The following is a 22,295-nucleotide window of genomic DNA, read 5'->3' as shown; positions in this document are numbered from 1 at the left end:
GCTATATAGCTTCAGATTCCCACTACAAAAATCAACATACTGTACAACATTGCTAGGACATGGCATTGATTGTACTTATATATTTTTTTAGTTATGTTTTCACCGGCCATTTATACGTTGTAAATATGCTGGCAATAGGAGCGTATTCGATGTGTGTTATATAAATTTTTATTGTATCTATTTTATTTGGAGATAGATATAAGATTAAGATATTTTAATTTTAAAACATGCCGATCTATTTTGTTAAATAGAAACAAATGTGAAAGATATTATGTAATTTTTCAAATTATAGGAGTTTTACATATAATTACAACAAATCGTAGAAAAAAACAATGTAATTATTTCCCAGATAACAGTGAACAGACGTTTGAAAGTATTTCGTTGTTTTTAACATATTCGAAAGGTTTTAATCATTTTGTGGAATTTGAGTGTGGTCCCATTTATATATATTAATGTTGATATTAATTATAAAGAGAGACAGTGAACACATATATGCTTGCAACCTACCAAAAGGGAATATATAGAGACCTAATGTTTTGATTTGGTTCCATTTAATTATTATAATTTTCATCATGTATATTAGGAGTCATACCTAATATGAAAATAACGAAATAAGTCGCGGCTACACCAACTTTTAATTATTTTTTCCCGTTTGGTCTGTAGAAATCTAATTTCACAATCATACCCCATTGATTTTGATTGATTGAGTCCACTTAATTTTTTATTTGGCTACAGAATTAATATTATCAATGTCCCGGTATTTTTTCGGATTTAAATGATTTGGAATTTTAAATAAATATTTATGGGGTTTAGATATCTTTAAATTTGTATTAATTTTTTGAACTGAAAATTGGCAATTTAAATATGTTATAGATTTAGCTTGATGATTGAGCATGTTTTAATCCTACCAAAATTAGATATTTTTCCCCAACTTTATACGAAAGATAAATAACAACAAAATGATGAAGACGAATTCTTCTACAATTTGACATAATTATAAATACTCAATTAATGTATTCCTTTTATTAGTTCTAAAAACATATACAGTTCTTTTATTGAATTAAGTGAATAAATTTTTTTAATGAATTTTTCATCTAACTAGTCTAATTTTTTATTTATTTTAAAAATACAATAAAAACAAAATATATAATTTTGAGTATTGGTCCTTACATAATTTTTTAATTTAGAATAAAAGACATTAATTATATAATAAAAAATATATATAATTATGATAAATATAAAGAAAGTAACAACAAAGAAAAAAGGTAAAGAGAAAGTATGTGAGAGGATGGGGAACACATGCTTGGGCGGCAAGCAGGCAGCAGAGTCGTAGTTTCTACGAACATGACTCACCTTTGTCGTCACGTGTTTACCCTAACGTCAGCGCTCACTTCGCTCTCTGCTCACATCTCATTTCCCGGAGCCCCCCTCTCTCTCTCTCCTCTTTCTCTCTCTTGTCATTTTGTTACTTCTATATATGAATCCTCTCCGCCGCCTCATTTTCATTCTCACTGCTTCTCTCTCTCTCTCTTCTCTTTCTTGAATTCTTCTTCTCTGCAAGACTGGGACACACATATCAAACATCTCCTGCGAATTTGCTAATTATAATCAGAAATGGGTGGTTGTTTCTCCTCTGAATCCGATTACTCTCATCGTCAGAGGCTCACTGCAAATGTGGTCTCCGTCAATGGAGAATTGCGGCAGTACCCTCTCCCCATCACAGTCTCGCAAGTGCTTCACTTTGAGGCCGGGTCTCCGGGTTCTTTCTTCGTCTGCAGCTCCGACGGGTTGTACTTCGACGATTACATACCGTCTCTCGACGCGGAGGACGAGTTGGAGTCGGCACAGATCTACTTCGTGCTGCCGGTTGCTAAGCTTCAACATCGCCTCGCAGCCGCCGACATGGCTGCTTTAGCTGTTAAGGCCAGCGCGGCGCTCACCGCTTCCGATCGCCGGCGAAGCAGGAAGGCTCGGATTTCCCCTGTTTTGGCGGCGGAGGAAGATCCTCAATCCAACCATCAAATCCTCAACAAAATCAGTCCCCTCAGCGGAAAAAGTGGGAGTAAAGGTAGTAGCAGTTCGTCGGGGTTAGGGATTTCGAGATCCGGTTCAATGAGGAAGTTGCAGAGGAACTCTTCCCGACGAGCTAAACTGGCCGTTCGATCATTCAAGTTGAGGCTGACCACAATCAATGAAGGATCTGTTCTCTACAATTGATGATGATAATCATATGCTAAAATGGGAGATGATGAATGTTGATTCTTGGGTTTGATGGGAGATCTCTTGTTTGGATTTTTGGGAGAACGGGAGAGTCTCTTTGAGGAGGAAATTCAAATAAGTAAATATTTTTAGGCATTGGATGCATATATGTAAGTATGTATGTAAGTTACCCCCCAAAAAGGAAAAGAGTATTTATGTATCTAATCTATTCCCATTTTGAATTTGTTAGGGAAAATATGATTGATTTGGTCATCTAGTTTTAAATTCTTGATTCTGGCATTTTCTCATCAAATTTGTAGATAATTACATTCTCAATTCGATACAACAATTTTAGTATTTCGAACTTATTCATAAAATATTAGTAATAAGATTTTGTAGATATAACAATTTACAATCGAAAATATAATAATAAAATCTTCGGTGCGGATATCTCGCTTTTTTTAAGAAGATTTAAGCCCACTGCAGCAAAATTCTCACTTGTTTCCTCCAAAATATAATAGCTCGACAACGTTGTATAGCTTTAACTCACTCCTGACAAGTAGTTGAGTCCAAAGCTCCACCAAGAAAAAACTCCTTCCAAAAAAAAATGTTACGATGATAATCATCCACCAACACACAAACTTCAACATAAATGATAGAAATATGAAGAGACATATATCATAATTTAGATATTAATATGCAATACATATATATATATATATACACACTAACATAAGACATGTAAATTGAAGATCAAACATATGCAAAATAAATTGTACATGCAATTCGGACTGAAAAATAAATAAAAATATTCAATACTTGAAAGATTCCTTAAACTTAATGAATCAAATATAAACAATATCTTTCGTTTGATACAAGTTTCAAGTTTGATTTGAATTTGAAACCAACGATCGGCTTTCAAGTTCAATTCGAATATATTTCAAATTAATATGAAAAAATAATAAAATATATATCTGAACATATGTATACAGTTATTTTAGTTCAAATTGTGCTTCATGCAATTTGACTTAATTCTGATCAGATATAATATTGCAAGCTGGATAAAATTCAAACAACGATGTATTTAATTTGACTTAATTCGTTTACAAACTTTATACAAAATTCATCTAAAACTACGTTAGTATGTGTTATGTGGGAACACAATATGAACACTTTTTAATTGAATAAGAAAGTTTCATGTATTCCACTACTCTACTTCATGTATTCTAAACGCTCAAAATATGCTTATAGTTTTTTTATTATTTTTATATATTTTATTTTATACTTTAAAACTTACAAAATATACTTATTTATATCCTTTTTTTTTTCCAAAAGTATTTACGATGTATTTATAACTGTTCAAAATTATATATTCGCTTATTAATGTTAAAAATTAGATTGAAAAGAGCATTTTTTTAATTGCAAATTCTACTTTTGAACTGTTTAATTAAGTTGATTCAAGTTAAAAACTATAACAATAATAATATTTTAAATTTTTTTTATACGTAATTGTGGGATCAAGTGGTAAGTATTAAAAAATTTTAAATTAATTGATAAATATATGTTGAAATTTGTATATATTAAAACTTTATGGGGTCAAATTAAACAAATGTAAGAATTTAAGGATTGATTTGTAATTACTATCAAAGTTGTCAAAATTTAAACTTTAAAAAAAAAGCAAAAACAAAAACTAAAAGACAGGGAGACAAAGGAGTGACAGAGGTAGTTGTGTAGCAAGCAAGCTACACGTGTGCCTTGACCATTCCCAAGACAAGTCCCTATCTACATAATTAAAAATTGAAAATCAAAGTTCCATTTTGTATATTATTATTATTTAACTTGTGAATTTATTAAATATAATTCATATTATTTAATTTAATATTTAATCAGAATATTTAATGAATTTTAATTATTTATAAACTAATGATTAATTAATTATTTTATTTGATTAAGGGATTATAATTGATTTATTAGATTATTCAATTATTTTGATAATTGATTTATTTAATTTAACTGAATTTATCAATTACATATTTAATTATATGTGCATGTGGTAAATTAATTTTCATAATAGTAAGAAATTGATGACAAATTACTAGAGACGTATAAAATTATATTTAAAAAATATTATACTTATCTAAAGAGTATATGAAATTTTGAGATAATTTAGAATGCCGCAAGGGCGTCAAATTTTAGGAGCCCAAACTATGTGATTGAATAAATCCTCCCCTATCTGTTGCGGGTCAAGGGTTCCTTCCCCCTCCCCTTCTTCAAATTCAAACTTCGATTCATATTTTTTATAGATAAACTCTGATAAAAAATAGAACAAGATCCTTTTTTGCATCATATATAAGGGATTCCTCGGTTCGGACCGAAGAAGCAATGTAAAACAGAACAAATATTCCAAAATAAAAAAGAAAAAGAGAGAGGTATTAAAAGATTGGTCGAAATAAATAGAGAGTTGAGCAACTCCTTCTATTAACTTAATCTGATCCCGTTCGCAGGTTGTCATCTACCCCACATCCTTCGAATAGTTATGGAACTTGAGAAAAAAACAAATTGTTAGGCTTGGTGGGAAGTCTTCGACTAAAACCTTCCGATGGCTAAGTCAGTAATGGGATAGATATAGAAGAAAATAATGTGGATCTGAATGTAATAAATGTCTTACCATAAATGAATTATAAACGGCGTATTTATAGTGTCTGAAATGGTCCACTTACCTGTGCCAAGTGTCATAATCTAGCCTTATATGATGTCAGATGGATCAACGGTTCTCAGTAGCGGGCCATTTGAGTCAGGTAGGACGACCCGACCCGGGTCGATAAAGCGCGGACTCTTGACCTAATTCTGTAATAAACACCAATTTTTAAGGGCATTTGTATCATACTCTCATATAATTACCATAATCCCCCTCATAATCATTGTAAGATTGAGGTAAATATAGTTAATTGGACTTATATATACGAATTTATACATATTTTCTTGTATACTTGATTGGTGATTGTTGTTTACCTAATCGTTGTTGGGTACTAGAGTATTTCGGACACTGGAGAATATCATGTCACTAGAAGAAAATACACTATTGGCTAAAATTTTATTGGATAAGAACTAAAATCGTAGTAAACAATTATACTAACTATGCTTAAACGAAAATCGATATAAAAATCCAGATCATCCATCATTAAAATTATTTTTGTCTTTGCTACGACCCATATCTAAGGTTCTTGCCATGACTTTTAGCCACAATAATTATTTTATCAATACTTACAAAAATCATGATCAATCCGTGATAAATAAGTATTTATTGCAATTAAGCCATAATCAAATATTAAATTCCGTGTAATGTGTTTTAATGGATACACATTAGTTTTTAATTTTATATTATTTTTGTTTACTTAAATAAATAAAATACAAATTTAAATCAGCGCACGTATAATGGGGGGGAGGGGGGGGGTGCACCAAAAGGTCGGCCGGCCATCATATCAAATTATTTGGAACAAAATACGAAGGGTGGTGATGAGAATATATTCACATGAAAGAAAATAATTACTAAAAATATTTTAATTGAATGGATACATTATAATAAAATAAATGACGCTAATATGGGCGGTAAAGAATATAAATTATTGAAATAAATAATACGTAGAAGCAGATCCAATGCAATTAAACATGAATTTCCATGACAAGCCACCCCTCCCCCCATAGTAGCTATTATAGCACGTCATTTCTATGTATGTATAATAAATAAGTTTTTATATTTTAAAATATATAATATATAAATATAAAATATATAAATTAATATATCATATTTTAATAAATATATAAATAAATAAACGACTTAAATATTATCGACACAATAAAAAATTGATCCGCAGTATAACAAATCGTTGTTTGTGAATGAAAAATATATATATATATATATATATATTATATTAGTATAGATATATAGATGAGAAGAAGAATTTGAGTAGGGTTGGTTGAAAAATACATAAGGGATATTTGGAAATTTAAAAAAATAGGTGTCGCTGCGCATCGTGAGTAAAAATGAAATTTATATATATTATGTATGTATTATAAAAATATGGGATAGTTACAGTTACACCCCTAGCCTATAATTTATATATAGAAATTATTCATGTCTTTTACATAATTACATAAACCACCGCTGATAGCAAAAATGTATAGACAATTTATGTGATGATGTTGATTTTATTTTATTTTAAAAACTATGGATGATTTGTGCAAATGATGTTGACGCTTTTGATGATTGTAAGTAAAATTATCCAAAAAGTAAGAGCGATCTGTATAAATAGATTATAAATCAGGGACTGTAAATGTAATTATCCCTTAAAAATATTAAACATCTTAAACTTAATTATTTAAAATATACGAATTATCTAGGTATCAATTCACGACAAACTTAAATACTAGATCATTTATATATATTAGTAATTGAAACAGACTCAATACGTGTTCATAATTTAAATTTGAATTATATTTATTTAATTAATTAAGAAAATAATTGAAGTTGGTAATAGTTGATTCAAATTTTGGTAAACTTTTAATAAATATATAGATAAATTCAATTAATAATGATCATATTTCAATTTGATGATTACATTTCATATATATGGATTACTATCCGCATGATAGCATGCAATACTTTGATTCAAGAATATCGATCCACCAAAACTCATTTAAACTGTATGTATAATTGATTCTACTTAGATAACTTTTATCATTTTTTAACTAAAATTTTAAAATTTAAATCAAACATTGGTAAAGTAAAAAATGACAGTAAAATTCGATGTATTTGAAACCACTCTAGAGTTTAATTTTATTTCCGTCCATAATTAGACGGAAAAGTGGAAGTATAAGACCAAAAAGACAAAAAAATATAGTTTTTATTTCTATTTACTCTATTTCCCCTGTATATCTATATATATAATTTTTCAAAGTTGTTTTTGGTATCAACAATCATATTTTAAGTTTTTTGATAAAATATTCTTATTCTTATTTGATAAAATATTTTTATTAATAAGGTTTTTAAATTTTTTATATATTAAAATTTTATTAGTATAATATTAATTTATTTATTTTCTGCTACAAAAAAAAAAGGGTCATTCAGTAAAATTATAAAAATTAGTCTTTTCTTTTCAATCTATTTTCTTCATACCAAATAAGAAGAAGTATTTGGGATTTACTCCCATTTCAATCATATTAAACAGTTGAAGAAAAAATTATTATTCTTTCTTTTTCTCTCTCCCTCCCCCTTCCACTTTTTTTTTTTTTTTTTGGAGTCAAACGATTTAGATTTGTATTTTAGTTGTTTTGTATTTTGAAAATAGAGAGAGAAAAATAAAGATAAGTAAGTGTGTATTGAAAATAGATGATATGTTTGGATTTGTGTTTTGGGATTATTTAAAATATTTTAAAATAAGTGGTGTAGGTATGATGTTGGAATTTGGGAGATAAAAATTACTGTTCATTATCAAATTATATATTTTTATATATAAATATGTATATATATAAATATTTTATGTTTAATATTGTATTTTGTGGAGACAAAAATTACTGTTTATTTGTTCAAATCATGTCTGTTTTATATTATATATATATATTATATATAAAAAGTTGAAAAATAGAAAAACACGCAAATAAGGTGTAAAAATACAAAAATAAATATTGAGTATATTTTATCTTGTCTCGAAAAATGCAAGAATACAAATCCAATTGGGCTTGAAGCCCCTGCAGTAGGCATTCTCAACTGGGTTTTCAGGTGAGCCCAACAACCTCAGTTGAATTACTTCCCGTCGACGGTTTGGAGCTTAATTTATGTCTGGATATGGAATTTACAACTAACTAAATGCACTTGTCAAAACTTTTCATTAGGCAAATGTTTTAAAATCGAATCTCAGGAATGTGGATGTTTTTCTAATTAGGTAGTAGTTTATAATTTACCGTAAATTACGACCACCTCCCATGAATTTTGACATAATTAAAAATATTCTTTCGTTGTTTGAAAATTAGAAATACCCATAATATTTGATAAAATTATGTAATCCTTGGATGGATGTATGAAATAGTCAATTTTGCCTTTATAGTATTTTTTCTTAAAAAAAATTTAAAACTTATAAAAAAAATTTAAATAAGGTGGATGATTTTTTTATAAAATTATAAAAAAAATATCCACCTAGTCCATAAAATAAATTAAAAAATTTCAAAAAATAAATAAAAATTATAATTTTTAATCTAAAAGCGCATTTTGGTCAGTTCACCATTAAAAATGAATGAGAACTTAATCGATTTGGCTAATTGTTAGATGACCGTTAAAATTAAGAAGGTATTTGTAATTTTTCAAATAACGAGAGTGCATTCGTAATTATGTCAAATCTTAGGCGAGGTTCTTGTAATTCACAAAAAACTTAGCTGAAGAAGGAGAATAAGAAATGATTTTTCCAATATGTTACTTGAAAACCAAAAGTAATGGAAGTCTTTTATAGAGGTACAACATTAAAAGGTATAAATATAAAAAAAAATTGGGCCGGTCAAATGGATCGTGGCGAGTGGACTAAACCAATAAATGAGTTGAGGGGGTTGAGTGGGCTTAAACCATCCGAGTAAGAGGCCTCACAACATTTAGAGTTGAACCTACCAAAGAATCATGCGCCCTTTTTCTCAATAATTATTGTTCTACACAGTTTGTACTCAGTTGAATAGTGGCAGCAGCAGCATGCATCCTTTGCCTGTGCAGGCGCAGCCCCCTACCAAGTTATAACACATTAATTGGAAAGGGCCATCTGCTCTAATTAGTACACACATAGCCTCTTGTTGAAAGTAAATTTATAGAATAAAAAGATTTACAGAAATATAAGCAATTTCTCTTTTTAAAGAAAGCAGATTTAAATTTTCCGCATTACAACAAGTATAATACATAATCATGGTAATTAGAAAGGAACGATTAGTAATGGAATAAAATTACTTGTGACAATTCTTTTAAAAAATTACTTATTTATATTTTATTGAATATATTGATTTCAATTATTATTAACAAAAAAAGAATATTTTAAAGTGATGTGTTCTATATGTTAGCGATCTATATGATGTGTTCATTTAAATATTTGATAACGTGTCGAGTCGATAATGAGCTTACCCATCGGGCCTGCCAGCAAAATAAGAAAAATGGCTTTATGGGTTTTGCATACCTGCTCATGGGCCTGCTAGTTTGGAATCAGTTGGGCTGGTGGGTATCCCTTGGACCGGTACAAAAGATGTAGACAGTGTAATCATATATATACATATATATAAGTGATCATAAAGAATTATTTAAGTATTTTCGAAATTCATTACTTGTTTCTGCAAAAAGAGTGTTGCAATGATTATCACTACATTAGCGGTATTAGTTATCAAATTGACTTTTAAGGAAAGCGAATTAAGCACTTGATTTTTCATCATGAAATATTTTGTAGGGTTTCCCATATTGCATCATTTCAATATTTATTTATTTTCGGACGGATATTTGGAGGGTATTTGATTTTTTGATCTTATTATAAAAATAGGCTGTTGAAGTATTTGGATAATATAAATTTATAAAATATTTTTAGTTATAAATTTATAATTACTATTAACAAGACTCAAAGAACTTGTAAAGTTTACATAAATACGTTAGAATAGCTTGTAAATAAGATATGAATATAAATTCCTATAAATATTAAGCGTCAAATGACAGATTTCATCCCCTTTTGTTTTCATTTAAATATATTTTTTATATATTCTTGAGAAAAAGTCTTCCAAATTGCTACTCACAGCTTTCAATGTGGTTATTGTATCCTAAAAGTAAATTATCATATCAAGGAGGTAGCAAATTACACCCCTCAAGTCTGCATATTTCTTATTTCTTTCCATAAGGTATTTGTTTAATCCAAATTTTGAATCTCATTTCAGAGTTGAGCTCGGACAAAAATGGTTAGTCGAGTTCAACTTGTCAAAAAGTTTGAATTTGAGTAAGTTCAACTTCATCCAACAAAAATAGTTTTTCCTTGCTTTCTTTGACAGTTTTTAATTAAGTTGTGGTGATTATAATGTAGAAAATAATCTTTCTTTATCTCTCTCTCTTTTTTTTTATAGTACGCGCTCTTAATATTTTATTTTTATTATATATATATATTTTATATTCACCTAACATTATGCAATATCTTATGATTTTTCAAACATCATAAAACTCAGCCAAACACCAGTGTAATTCAATTTTGTTCGATCGGGATTTCAAGATTTTAAATCTTAATTAATAATTCAATTTAATTTCATAAATCACAAAAATACTGAAAAACCTAACTTTAATAAATCATTATTTTTTTGTTCATATCGAGGGTGCTAGGGTTGTGCTGGTGGAATACCGGAAATGACCCTAGCGTCGAGGAAGGAGAAGTAGAATCAATACGTTAACGAACTTCTTCTAACGGAATAGTACACTAAAATAGTTTATTCGGTTTTGGAGGGAGTTGGTGTAACTGACGCCGTTTGGAATTTTATGTCCATCTTTGTGTTAGGGCTGACGTGGCAGACTCTATACATTAATAATAATAATAATTACAATTCAAATAAATTACTATCAGATTTTTATTAACTTTTTTAATTAAAAAAAATATTATTTCTTATTTCCTTTCATAATGAATTTGTATAATCCAAATCTTGAACTTCATTTTGGAGCTAAGTTCCGAAAAAAATAGTTAATCGAGTTTTTCTTGTTAAAAAGTTCGAGTTTGAGCGAGTTCAATTTTATCCTTAAAAAATAATAATAATAACTAGTTTAATCTTGCAAGCTGAGCTCGAGTTCTAACTTAGCAAAGGTGGTTAGACTCCAATTTAACTCGTCAAGAAGTTAAAATTTATCGATAATTGGATTGAACTTGAAAAAATTGTCAAACTCTAATTGTATTGAGCGTCTGATGTCGTAAAATGAGCTGGAGTTCAAATTTAAGGTAGCCCTGGAGTTTAGCTTGTTGACAAGTTTGAGTAAGTTTCGGAACCCAAATTGAATTTATAATTTGAGTGTTAGATGTAATTTTTTAAAATTATAGGAAATATACGTATAATTACACCAAAATTTAGAAGAGTGTAATTATCCCTTTTTTATATTTAACAAAAAAACTCGATGTATTGAATATTAAAAAAAAATACTAAATTTTTTTGAATAACATCAAAACCAAATCGATTAATTTTATTCAATATTCGATATAGTATTTTTTTAATATACTGAATTTTCAATTTACCATAAATTTGTATTAGATTTTATCAATATTAAATATAATATTTTTATATTTTTAACAAAAAGATTAAATTTACTAAACACCGAATTCGATTAATTTAATATAGTATTTTAAGGTACCGAAATCTTAAATTGACTGAAAATTTTGGTTAAAATTCTTTTACAAAACTAAGTCAAATTTAGAATTGGAATTGAGTCATCTTTAACTTTTCCGTGCACAGCCTCGGGACAAACACAATACCTTTCACACACGGACGGGACAGGCGGGCCCCACAACTCATAATCGTGTTTTCCTAACAGCAATTTTTTGTAACGGAGGAGTAATTGTGATATACTTTGTATAATACAGTGACTGTTGCTCCATCCACACACACACACACACACACACTCCACAGCACAGTATGAGCGTCACTACCGAATCATCATTGCAACTCATGATCGCCCCCACCCCCACCATAATTACTGCTCCTACAAATTAATTATTCTTCCTCGATTCTTTATTAGTCATCGCATTTCCCCACCTTCAATGCCGTCCCCCCTTTCTTTCTTTAATCTTCACCTCCCATATTCTACACTGCGAATGCGTGTTATAAATTAATATTTGACGATAACAGAAGAAGATCTGAAGTGGGTTCAATGGTGTAATCCGGGTTGACCCACCCACCAGCCCCACTTGTGGTCGGATGCCCGTTTTTGATTTCTTTATTGCTGCGGAACGGCTCACTGAATCTGTGATCATTTATTGTATCTGGCCACCCACTCCATTATTTTTTCTTGTTTTGTTGAGTGGGTTATCTGCATTCAATTCTTGCTTTGTCCCTCCACAGCTTTTGGTATTTTGCAAGATTACACCCAACCTACCTACAGTACTTTGGATGGTTTTTTGGGATTGTGTTTCTTTGCCGTACTATAATTCTTGGTCTTCCCCCACCCCCCACTTCTTCTATGCCTATGATTGTTCAAAGTCTGTGTTTCCAGTGTCGGTGCTAGCTGAAAAAATCTTCTATGACAATGGCGCCTGTGGGCTGCTCCTCTCCTTCTTCTCCGCTTGACTCCACTTCCGCAGTTTGCAGTCAGGTGGCCAAGGATCATGTACTTAACATGTCGCCCAGGCCTTCCCATAATCTGAATCCTGTGAGTGAATGCTTTCTATCCTTGTTTCTTTTCTTAGGTTTGTGTTCCTTTTGTGTGGGTTTTGTATCGTTGTTGTGGGCAGGAAAGCTTGATTGATTCTGCTACAAGATGAAACTTTTTTTCTTTTTTTGAGAATTTTTTATACCCTTTTGATAATGGGCTGTGAATTTCTTGAACTTTGGCTGTTTTGATTCAATGGTGTTTGATCTATTTTCATAGAGAGTGTGGGTTTAGCTAGTAGTTTCCAGCTCTGGAGTACTTGTAAAGTCTCTCTCTCTCTCTGAAACATCAATTTTTGGTCAAGTTGGTGCTGTGTTGAGGTGATCTAGTTGAACTCTTTAGCCCTGAAAATTAATGAAATTGGAAGTGATTATTGTTTGCTTATACAAAAAATATATAAGTGTATGATTTTTGCAAGTGATACCAAGAATTGTTAGCTGTTGCAAGATTGAACATGAATTGTTGCTGTTGGCAGCAGTCTTCAGCAGAACTGATGAATGAAATTGCAACACTTGAGGTTGAAATAGTGCGTCTGGAACGATATCTTCTTTCTCTCTACCGGACAGCATTTCAGCAGCATCTCCCAAGTAATTCCGGAAACCATGTACAACAGATAACCGGAATATCTCCATGGAATAAATCTGATCAACCATCTCCGAGGATAAATTTGGAAATGTCGAAAGACTATCATGACCATCAAGGGCAAATTTCGCCTACAAGTGCTTTAACTGGGCCAAATGATTTGATTCAAGTTGCTATTCCAAAATCATCATCTGGAAGGGTTGATATGCCTCACCTCTTACAGTACTTAGCTTATATATGTTCTGTCAAATCTAATTTACTATGTCAACGCTTGTGGACAATTGCAGGAAAGCCGGAGTACTTATTCTCGGCACCGTAGCCTTGCAGATCATCTTGGGAATTGTCGTATTGATGATGCCCTCCTTCGTCCGGATAAACTATCTGAAGACATTATAAGATGTATCTCTTCAATTTATTGCAAATTGGCAAACCCTGGACGGACTAACAAAGGCTATTCAGTTTCCTCCGCTTCATCATTCTGCTCGTCGAGCACGTTTTCTCCCAGAAATTTATCTGGGAGTTGGAGTCCTCAATGTAATGATGAAGTTATTCAAGATTGTGATTTTGAAGGCTTAAAACAAGATAATGGACCATACTCTGAAATGGTAGAAGTCCTGAAGATATGCTTAGATGATGAGAGCTATAGTTATGCTGCTACAATGCTTCAGAAATTCAGGTGTCTTTATGCATAAGAAATTCTTTATCTATATTGAATAATATGTTCCCTCTATAGTTCACCTAAAAACATAGGAGCCAGCTGGATACTAGATACATCTTCTATTTTTCAATTAATTATTCCCTCTCAAATAATTAAGTATACTCTTATGCTTTTGCAGCATCCTAATTGTTTTTCTATAGTAAATAGATTTTATCTATATGTCAATTGATGGGAGCTGTACAGGTCCCTAGTTAAGAGTCTTGAGATTGTCGACCTGAAGAAGATGAGGCGCGAAGAGAAGCTTGCTTTTTGGATTAATATTCACAATGCATTGGTGATGCATGTATGCCTTGCAAAACTTTCTACCAACTTTGTTTGCCAACTAAGGGCCTAAAAATAGTGTTTGAAAATCGTGCTATTTGGGCTTCGAATATTTCCTCTTTTCTAGTGAAATCCTTGATGACTGAATCACATCCGCCATTTTGACTTTGTTTGCAGGCTTATTTAGCATATGGAACACAAAACTGTATAAAAAGTACTTTCATCGTGAAGGTACTAAACAATGTTTATTTGTTTAATCTGTCATTAATGAAGTCCTTATTAGCAGATCTGATCTTTCCATGTGCAAATTTTGTTTTCTTTTATTATCTCAGGCTGCTTATAATGTTGGTGGACATTGTGTAAATGCTTACGACATTCAAGGCTACATTTTGGGGATCAAATCGCACTATTCTCCTCCGGTACATGTCTGCTACTTAGATGAAGAAACTTATTCATCTTGGTTCTACCTCCTTAATCTAAAGAACTTGGTCATCTTATTGAAAATTTGGATTCACTTCACTACTACTATTTCTTTCTTTCAATCTTTTGGCATTAAAGATGAAGCCAAACATCATGAGTCAAATTCATAAGAACTGTGCATGATATCGATAGTCCACCATCTTCAGATACTAACTACTGTATCAAACCTTGAAGTCTATAATATTGTGCATTATGAAGATATCAAAACCAAGACATGATCATGACTAAAAACAAATCACACGAGACGACTGTAGGGGCTGTGAGCGAGATTTTGTTTTTCTGATTGCAAACTACCTTATCGACTCAAAGCCAAATTTTCTTCACTCCTTTATTAACACATCATGAATGGCACAAATGCAGTGGCTCCAAACACTTCTATCACCTGGAAAGAAGTTCAAAACTGGGACTGCTAAACATGCTTATGCTATTGAGTACCCTGAACCACTCGTTCATTTTGCACTTTGCTCAGGCGCATACTCTGACCCTGCGGTAAATCATTTCTTACTTGTTATCATTTTTCACTTCTGAAAAGAGCGTAACTCCGAGCTGCTGATCTTTATAATTTCTGAACATGTTGGATTGCAGGTTCGAGTTTACACTGCCAAGAATATATTTCAAGACCTCAAAGTTGCCAAGGAAGAATTCATACAAGCTACAGTTTATGTCCATAAGCAAACAAAGATATACCTTCCAAAAATCTTGCGCTATTATGCCAAGGATATGTCACTTGGCATGGCTGCACTCTTGGAAGTGGTTAGCGGATGCCTAACAGGCATTCAACAGAACACAATCAGAAAATTTACGAACGGCAAACCTGAAAAGTACGTATATTGGTTAGAGCAGAGCTCATCCTTTCGATACTTAATCCATAAAGATATAGCTGAAAGGAGATGGGGTGGTTGATTTTTTTTTTTTTTTTTAACTTTAATTATGATTGCTTAATCACCAATTTCTTTTTTTTTTTTCCCTGTAATTATCACGCATTTGTGTTCCTAATGCTTTGGGGAAAATTTTCCATACACTGTATAGAAGATGATACTGGGAAGAGCAAAGTGGATTTTACTGGCTATTGATTTTCAGAGCCAAAGAATCTATTTTGCTTTTGAGGTGTTCTGTTTTGTTTTGTTTTTTCTCTTGGGTTTTGACAACTTTCTGTGGTGTTTTCATATATCTATTGTTGAAATTATAAATAAGCAAGTGTCTCTTTTGTTTTAGTATCTAAGGGGTCATCAGGTACCTCTTCCTCTGCTAACGAGGCCTAATTTGGTCAGCGAAATGGAGATCCTATTATTATATGATCACGAGTTCAAATACCATCAGTATATGAATGTTATTCTACTTTATTAGCAGTTATTGGTCTACTTTTTTAGTAGAAGTTGGTTAGTTATATATATTGTGATGTTGATTTTTATCTGTATTATTGATGAAGCATATGCTACTCTCAACTTCCATACAGAGTAAAAATACCCATGTACTATGTGTACTGATATAAAAGGGAACAACACTTTTTAGCTGGGAACGGTAATTTTCACTTGCAACGATTTTTGAAATTGTGATGTGTTATTTTATATATTTTATTCTTATTTATAATATATTATAAAACATGAAAAATTGTTTATTATTTGTATATAGGAATGATGTGCAACGACGGCTAGTCTATCTATAAATACGAGTGACAATACATATTTGGTTTGGTAATTGCAACTTAATATCGTATTATTGTTATACTTCATAATTAAAATTTAAAAGGGTGGAGATTTTAATTGATATATTTTGTTTCATAAATATATAATTGTATTCAAGTACATAAATATTTTTTTTATATATTTTGCATACTTATGGAGTGTGCTTAATTACCCATAGTTATTAAAGATTAATATTTGTAAGTATATTATTATAAAATAAATATTAACTCTCTTTATTATTTTTATGTGTATGTTTTAGGCTCTAATATATTAGAACATTGGGTAAATTTCATCAGTTTTGTATAATTATAAATACCTTTTCATTGTTTAGAAAATTACAGATAATGTTACATCCGTTTTAACAATGAGCTTATTTGTTCATTAGTTTCTGTTAAGTTTTCGTTTGATTTTATAGTCAACAAACCAAAATACTCTTTTCGATTAAGAATTCTAATTTTAGAATTTTTGAAAAATATTTTTGTGGATTACTGCTATGTTCTATGGATTATGTACTTCACTTAACCTCTATTTTTTTAAAAAAAATTAGTAAAAGTAAATAGTAATTTTCGTATCACCATTCAAAAACGACATAATTATTTCTATTATAGAAGGTATTTTATAAATGCGGTTTTTATAATTACGTAGAATTTCAAATAAGATAACTGTAATTTACCCTAAAACTTTCACTATATATTTTTATTATATACATTAAAACTACAAACTATTTTATATCTATTTAATTATTTATAAAAACAGTGTTTTATGTAATGCATTTGAGTATAAATAATAAAATATTAAAGCAATCGAATTTATGTCCGGCGTGGGTCGAACACCAATACCTGAGACTCATTCCTAAATGCAGTTATAACTTAAAAAAATCACCCATAACGAGTTGAGTTCGAGGTTGAATTATCGAAATGATAAAAAAATAGTGTAATATTGTTAAAATCACCGAGTCACTTTTGTTTTATTAAAAAAGTACAGTAGTGTCGTTGTGTGAGTACAGAAGGCTTTTTTTTAATTTTATTTTTTATAGTAATAGAAATAAACACTTTAATAATTTTCAACTAAACGTTGTCGTCTTGATTTTCTATCAAATTTCATAACAACCTCTCAAGTTGCAGAATATTAGCATTTACTCCTATGTATTATGTTCATAGCTTCTAATTGTTTTCACTCTTGCCCTGGGCAGTTGGACTTAGAGATAATTTATTGGACCAAAATTCGAATTTTAACAAAAATGAAGGACTGATTGCATAAATTTTCTCTTCCCTCAAGTACAACTGTACAGACAGAAAAGAATTCTTGCAAGTAAACAAAGAGAGACGGTAGGAATTGGAAAAGCCGATTGTGAATAGCGGAGGTGGGATTTGGATCAGCGATCAAACCAACGGCAACTCCACCGGCCACCGCCGCGCCCGCCCTCCCGTCGCCATGGTATCCATCTCTGTTCTACTTTTGCTTGATTCTACCCGTATCCAGCTCTTCATCCTCTTAATGATATGTAACTATCGATGTTTAATCGATGAGTCCCCGTTGAATGCGATGAATCTGATTAACTGATCAGATCTGCCAAGTACTTTACGCTTGTTATGATCTAATTGCGCTTTTCACTGCTGATTTACATCCCGTCGACTGGTTGGCTTATTTCCCATTTTGCTTGCTATATACCTACATCTGCTCCATTAATGACTAAAACGGGGTTAAAACACCCATATATGTTTAAATTATTAAGTCAAAATTTTTAAAAATAATAATAAAAAAAAAAGAGATGTTTCGAACTTTCTTCAACTAGTTAAAAGAGAAAGGATAGCTTCCAGTAATGTATTAGCATGTGTCAACAGCAATTCCCTCCCACCGTGGAATTGCCAAGCAAGATTTGGTAAGTAGAATACTATGATCATCAGTTAAGTTGGTGGCATCTGTAGAGGAGAGGCATTTAAGTAGGTGAATTGAGAGTTTGAGACTTGTCTTGGTTTACAGTTTTAATTGGTACTGTTTTTCACTACATTTCAGTGATACTGGTTCCACCATTGCCCCTCTACTTGGTTCCTTCACCAATGAATTCGAAAAAAGTTTGTACTTACTGAGTGATTGTCGTCCTGTCAATCATTACTATTTTGATAGTTAGATGATTGGTTTGTGCTCCTTCATACAGTTGATAAGCGACTAAAGTTTCTTGTTTCATTTCAGATTCACTTTGTGCTTCTCATTAGCAGACAAGGGAAAGTAAGGTTGACAAAATGGTATTCCCCTTATACTCAAAAGGAAAGAACAAAGGTATAACTGTTTCAACTTGATTTAGCTTAGAAAAAAAGACCATTCTATTGAATAATCCTTTTCTTTCTCTGGATAACTTATTATTATGATTTTACGCTTGGTTGTGGGTGTGAAGACTTAAAACATGATTTTGATGTAAGGTTTCTTCCCCACATTTGGTGGGCCGTGTTTCAGATTCTAATATTCAAAATACTGTTTAATTACACTGTCACTAAATATTTATCCTATGTTTTTGTCGACTTGGTAAAGGTTATCCGAGAGTTAAGTGGTTTGATTCTCAACCGTGGCCCCAAGCTGTGTAATTTTGTGGAGTGGAGGGGATATAAAGTTGTTTACAAAAGGTAATATGCATTTTTATTTAGTTTAAACCTTTCTATGTTTCTTTTACTATACACAAGTCGTTACCAGCATTGCCGAATTGGTTCATGTGCAGTTAATTCTTTTGCATCTCAATGCTTATTCTGCAGGTATGCTAGCCTCTATTTCTGCATGTGTATTGACCAGGATGATAATGAGTTGGAGATCCTTGAAATTATACACCATTTTGTCGAGATACTAGATCGCTACTTTGGAAGTGTGAGGCCTGAGACTAAAGCAACTGTTTTTTATCATTACATTACTTTGTAAACATCTTATTGAATTACATATTTATTTAATTTCTGTAGGTCTGTGAACTGGACTTGATCTTCAATTTTCATAAGGTATGATTATCTTGGACTCAATTTAAAACTCTGGAAAATTTAATCTATATCATGGTTCTGTTGGCTGAATTTAGAGTGATACTTATATGTGTCTTGAGGAGTTAAATGGTTTGAGAAAGTTGCACCAGATAGAACTGGGTGATTCGTGAAACTTCTAGGAGACTCTCTTCAGGTCTTAGTATTACGGCATAAACTAGCTGCGAAAGCTTGCCTGGTGAAAATAACTGGACTAAACTACTTTTAGCAGTATTTTTTTTTATGATCCCCAGGGTTCCAGGAAGCCACCAAATGGAGCTCTTTGTAGTTTTGCTTTTTCATAATTAAGCCACATCTGCTTTCTTATGCATGATTTAACTTTATTTACCTAATACAGCTAGTGTTTAGTTGTGTCTTTGAGGTACATCAAAATAATGACATGCATACATTTGCATGGGCCAGTTATCGCTGCTGTTTGTTGTGTTTATATTATTTAATGTGGATGCTTTAGTAGGTTCCTAACTTCTATATGTTTAGTAGGAAACCATAAACTTCAGGCAGTAGTCGACTACACTCGCTATTTGTCTAATTCTGTTAGATTCTCCATGTCACCACTTTATCATATGTAACAACTTTTCTCTTGAACTAATTATTTTAGAAAATCTTGGTTTTTAACTTAGTTTTCATCAAGCTCCATCTTGAGTTTAGCAAGTGAAGATATGGAAAATTTGAATCCCTTTGCATATCCTGGCAAGAGAACAGTTTTTTTCGGAGGGTTTATAATCCTAGAGTATTTTAGGTATTTGGTGATAGCATAGAATACCTCTTGAAAATTTGGAAAGTAATTATGTAAACTGTAAACATCAAGTCCGCGGACTTCCTGGAAGGTCTGATATAGACATGTGAATTTAGTCTTCACCATTGCCATAAATAAAATATGAGAGAATTCCTTCAGTTTTCTGTCTGTAGTTCACCTTTCCCTTTTGACTAAAAATTGAATAATCTCAGACCCTATGGATCTGTTCTTCTTAATGGTATTTGTAGTTTATTTCATTCCAGACCCTATGGATCTGGTTTTGTTTTATTTCAGCTTTCGTTTAATGGGGTCCGAAAGGCTAATGTTGGGGACATGGAAGTCAACCTCTTGCACATTGGTATATGACAAGTATCGTGTCATTGCTTTAAAGGCTTCTGCAAATTATGGTTAAGATAAAGCATAGGCCCTCAGGAGTAGCCTTCAAGGTGCTGATAATTACACCTCAACCTTACCTAACTGCTATATTTGTCTAACAGCTATCAGCATGCTGACGAGATAGTCAGTGCTTTATGTTCCGGTGTGCATGTCAGGACTCTAAGATAGTAGAATCTGGATATTACTGTGCTGTAGGTATAATCTACTTAACTATCATTTGCCGACATTCATCCTACGCATTAGACGACAATAAACTCCTACTGTTTATGAATTATCCTCTTGCTCAGTTGCAAATCTGTAGCTACTTTTCTGCTAGCAGCCAGTTTCCATAAGTAGCAAACTTTTTTGACACAATGATATTAGCTGTCTGTTTGGGAAGCTTTCACTGTAAAGGAAGTCAAATATGATATTCCAGGAGGTTTCTTGTGATGAATGACAGAGAATCCTGAAGGAACTGAATCCTTCGATGTATTGCTTTATTCTTTCAACTAGATACACTGACTGTAGTTGCATAGGTCTATGTATACTGATGGCACTATTTTATAGTTGCTGATCTATAAGCAGCTGGTGACAAAAGTGATTTATGTCGTCCTAATTAGATCTGGATTAGAATTAACAGGGCTATACTGCTTGAAATTTAGGAATTGTGAATTTCACGTTCTGTTGATGAGTTTTGTTGATTGCTCTTTCTTTGTGGAGATATGCAGTACTTATGATTGACTGGACAGTGTTGTGCCCTGGGCTGTTGTGACAGTCATGATCCAACATGTCCACTAGTATAAGTGAAAAGTAGGAAACTGGAGATTAATAATTAGATTAGTTTCCTTTATATATTTTTCTCAGTACGAGGATTAGGTGCTTTGCTAAAATAATCTGTAGTAATGATAGGATATCTTTTAATTGACACTCTTTTAGTGAAAACTAGTTAAATTGTTGGAGAAAGGAAAGCACAATTAAATTTTGTTTTGTTCCTTCCTTTGTTGTTCTCAGGAGTTTGTATACTAAATTGCAAGGTAAGATGTAGTTGGCAATGAAATAAATTCTCTGCCCTGTACTGGTTGGGCATATGTCCTTTAATTGTAGAGAACATGCATTTTCCTGTTTGAAAGACGGTCTCAGATGATTTTTCTTTGTTGGGTATTTGTTTTTATACACTAATTAGGGCGATGTTAAACTTTATTGTTCTGTTGTTTGCCTGATTTATGGCATAGTTAATAAACCAAGACAACACAGTTTGAGATTGACAGACTTCGGTAGCTACTCTTTTTCGCATATATGTGGTCTTTGTTTCTATATGTTAAGCCCATCTGCGAAACACAATGACAGGCTTATTATATATTGGACGAACTCTTGATTGCCGGTGAACTTCAAGAGTCGAGCAAGAAGACTGTTGCACGTCTGATAGCTGCACAGGTGCGGAAATCACACTGTTTGCTATGCATTCCATTAGAACTTTATAGCTGATCTACCTCCGAATTTGTTTGTAGGATTCTCTTGTGGAGGCAGCCAAGGAGCAAGCAAGTTCCTTAAGTAATATGATTGCGCAGGCGACAAAATGAGGATTTAGTGGTATAAAATGCCAAGTTCACTCCTGTTTTGAATTCGGTGTTATTGCAAATCTGGGGTTTGACCTTTCTTACTCATTTTGTTCCAGTCTATAGAGTGGTTTTGAACAAACTAAAGCTTCTGTATCCATGATCCCTGCTCAATCTGTATCATACAATGTAGTAGTAATTAGATTCCCTACTTGATACTTATTCTCAACTGGTTGATTCATTTTTTCCAGTGTTGCTTATGTTCCAGAACCTAGACTTGTTTC

At 31.8% G+C, this 22,295-nt stretch overlaps 3 protein-coding genes across 5 annotated transcripts; all 3 read left to right on the top strand.

The window, feature by feature from the left end:
* On the top strand, positions 1,387–2,476 carry LOC105158850. The gene has a single exon (XM_011075744.2). It carries the CDS (start codon positions 1,615–1,617, stop codon positions 2,215–2,217), a length of 603 nt encoding a protein of 200 aa, XP_011074046.1. The 5' UTR covers positions 1,387–1,614; the 3' UTR covers positions 2,218–2,476.
* LOC105158848 lies at positions 11,827–15,954 on the top strand. Of its 3 annotated transcripts, none has more exons than XM_011075741.2 (8): positions 11,828–12,601; positions 13,077–13,382; positions 13,471–13,859; positions 14,085–14,184; positions 14,340–14,393; positions 14,495–14,581; positions 15,003–15,131; positions 15,228–15,950. In XM_011075741.2, exons 1-8 carry the CDS (start codon positions 12,473–12,475, stop codon positions 15,543–15,545), a joined length of 1,512 nt encoding a protein of 503 aa, XP_011074043.1. In that variant the 5' UTR covers positions 11,828–12,472; the 3' UTR covers positions 15,546–15,950. The 3 variants fall into 3 exon arrangements, with proteins under 3 accessions (XP_011074045.1, XP_011074043.1, XP_011074044.1); XM_011075742.2 differs by having other exon boundaries at positions 13,080–13,382; positions 15,228–15,948; XM_011075743.2 differs by lacking the exon at positions 13,077–13,382 and having other exon boundaries at positions 11,827–12,601; positions 15,228–15,954.
* Positions 17,607–22,295, top strand: LOC105158847 (AP-1 complex subunit sigma-1). Its single transcript, XM_011075740.2, has 7 exons — positions 17,607–17,764; positions 18,521–18,607; positions 18,857–18,948; positions 19,075–19,183; positions 19,273–19,308; positions 21,803–21,889; positions 21,964–22,295. The coding sequence occupies exons 1-7, from the start codon at positions 17,762–17,764 to the stop codon at positions 22,033–22,035; spliced, it is 486 nt and encodes a 161-aa protein (XP_011074042.1). The 5' UTR covers positions 17,607–17,761; the 3' UTR covers positions 22,036–22,295.

Source organism: Sesamum indicum, linkage group LG3, assembly GCF_000512975.1.
Source record: "Sesamum indicum cultivar Zhongzhi No. 13 linkage group LG3, S_indicum_v1.0, whole genome shotgun sequence".
Lineage (NCBI taxonomy): Eukaryota > Viridiplantae > Streptophyta > Magnoliopsida > Lamiales > Pedaliaceae > Sesamum > Sesamum indicum.
This window is presented reverse-complemented; position numbering and strand designations above follow the sequence as displayed.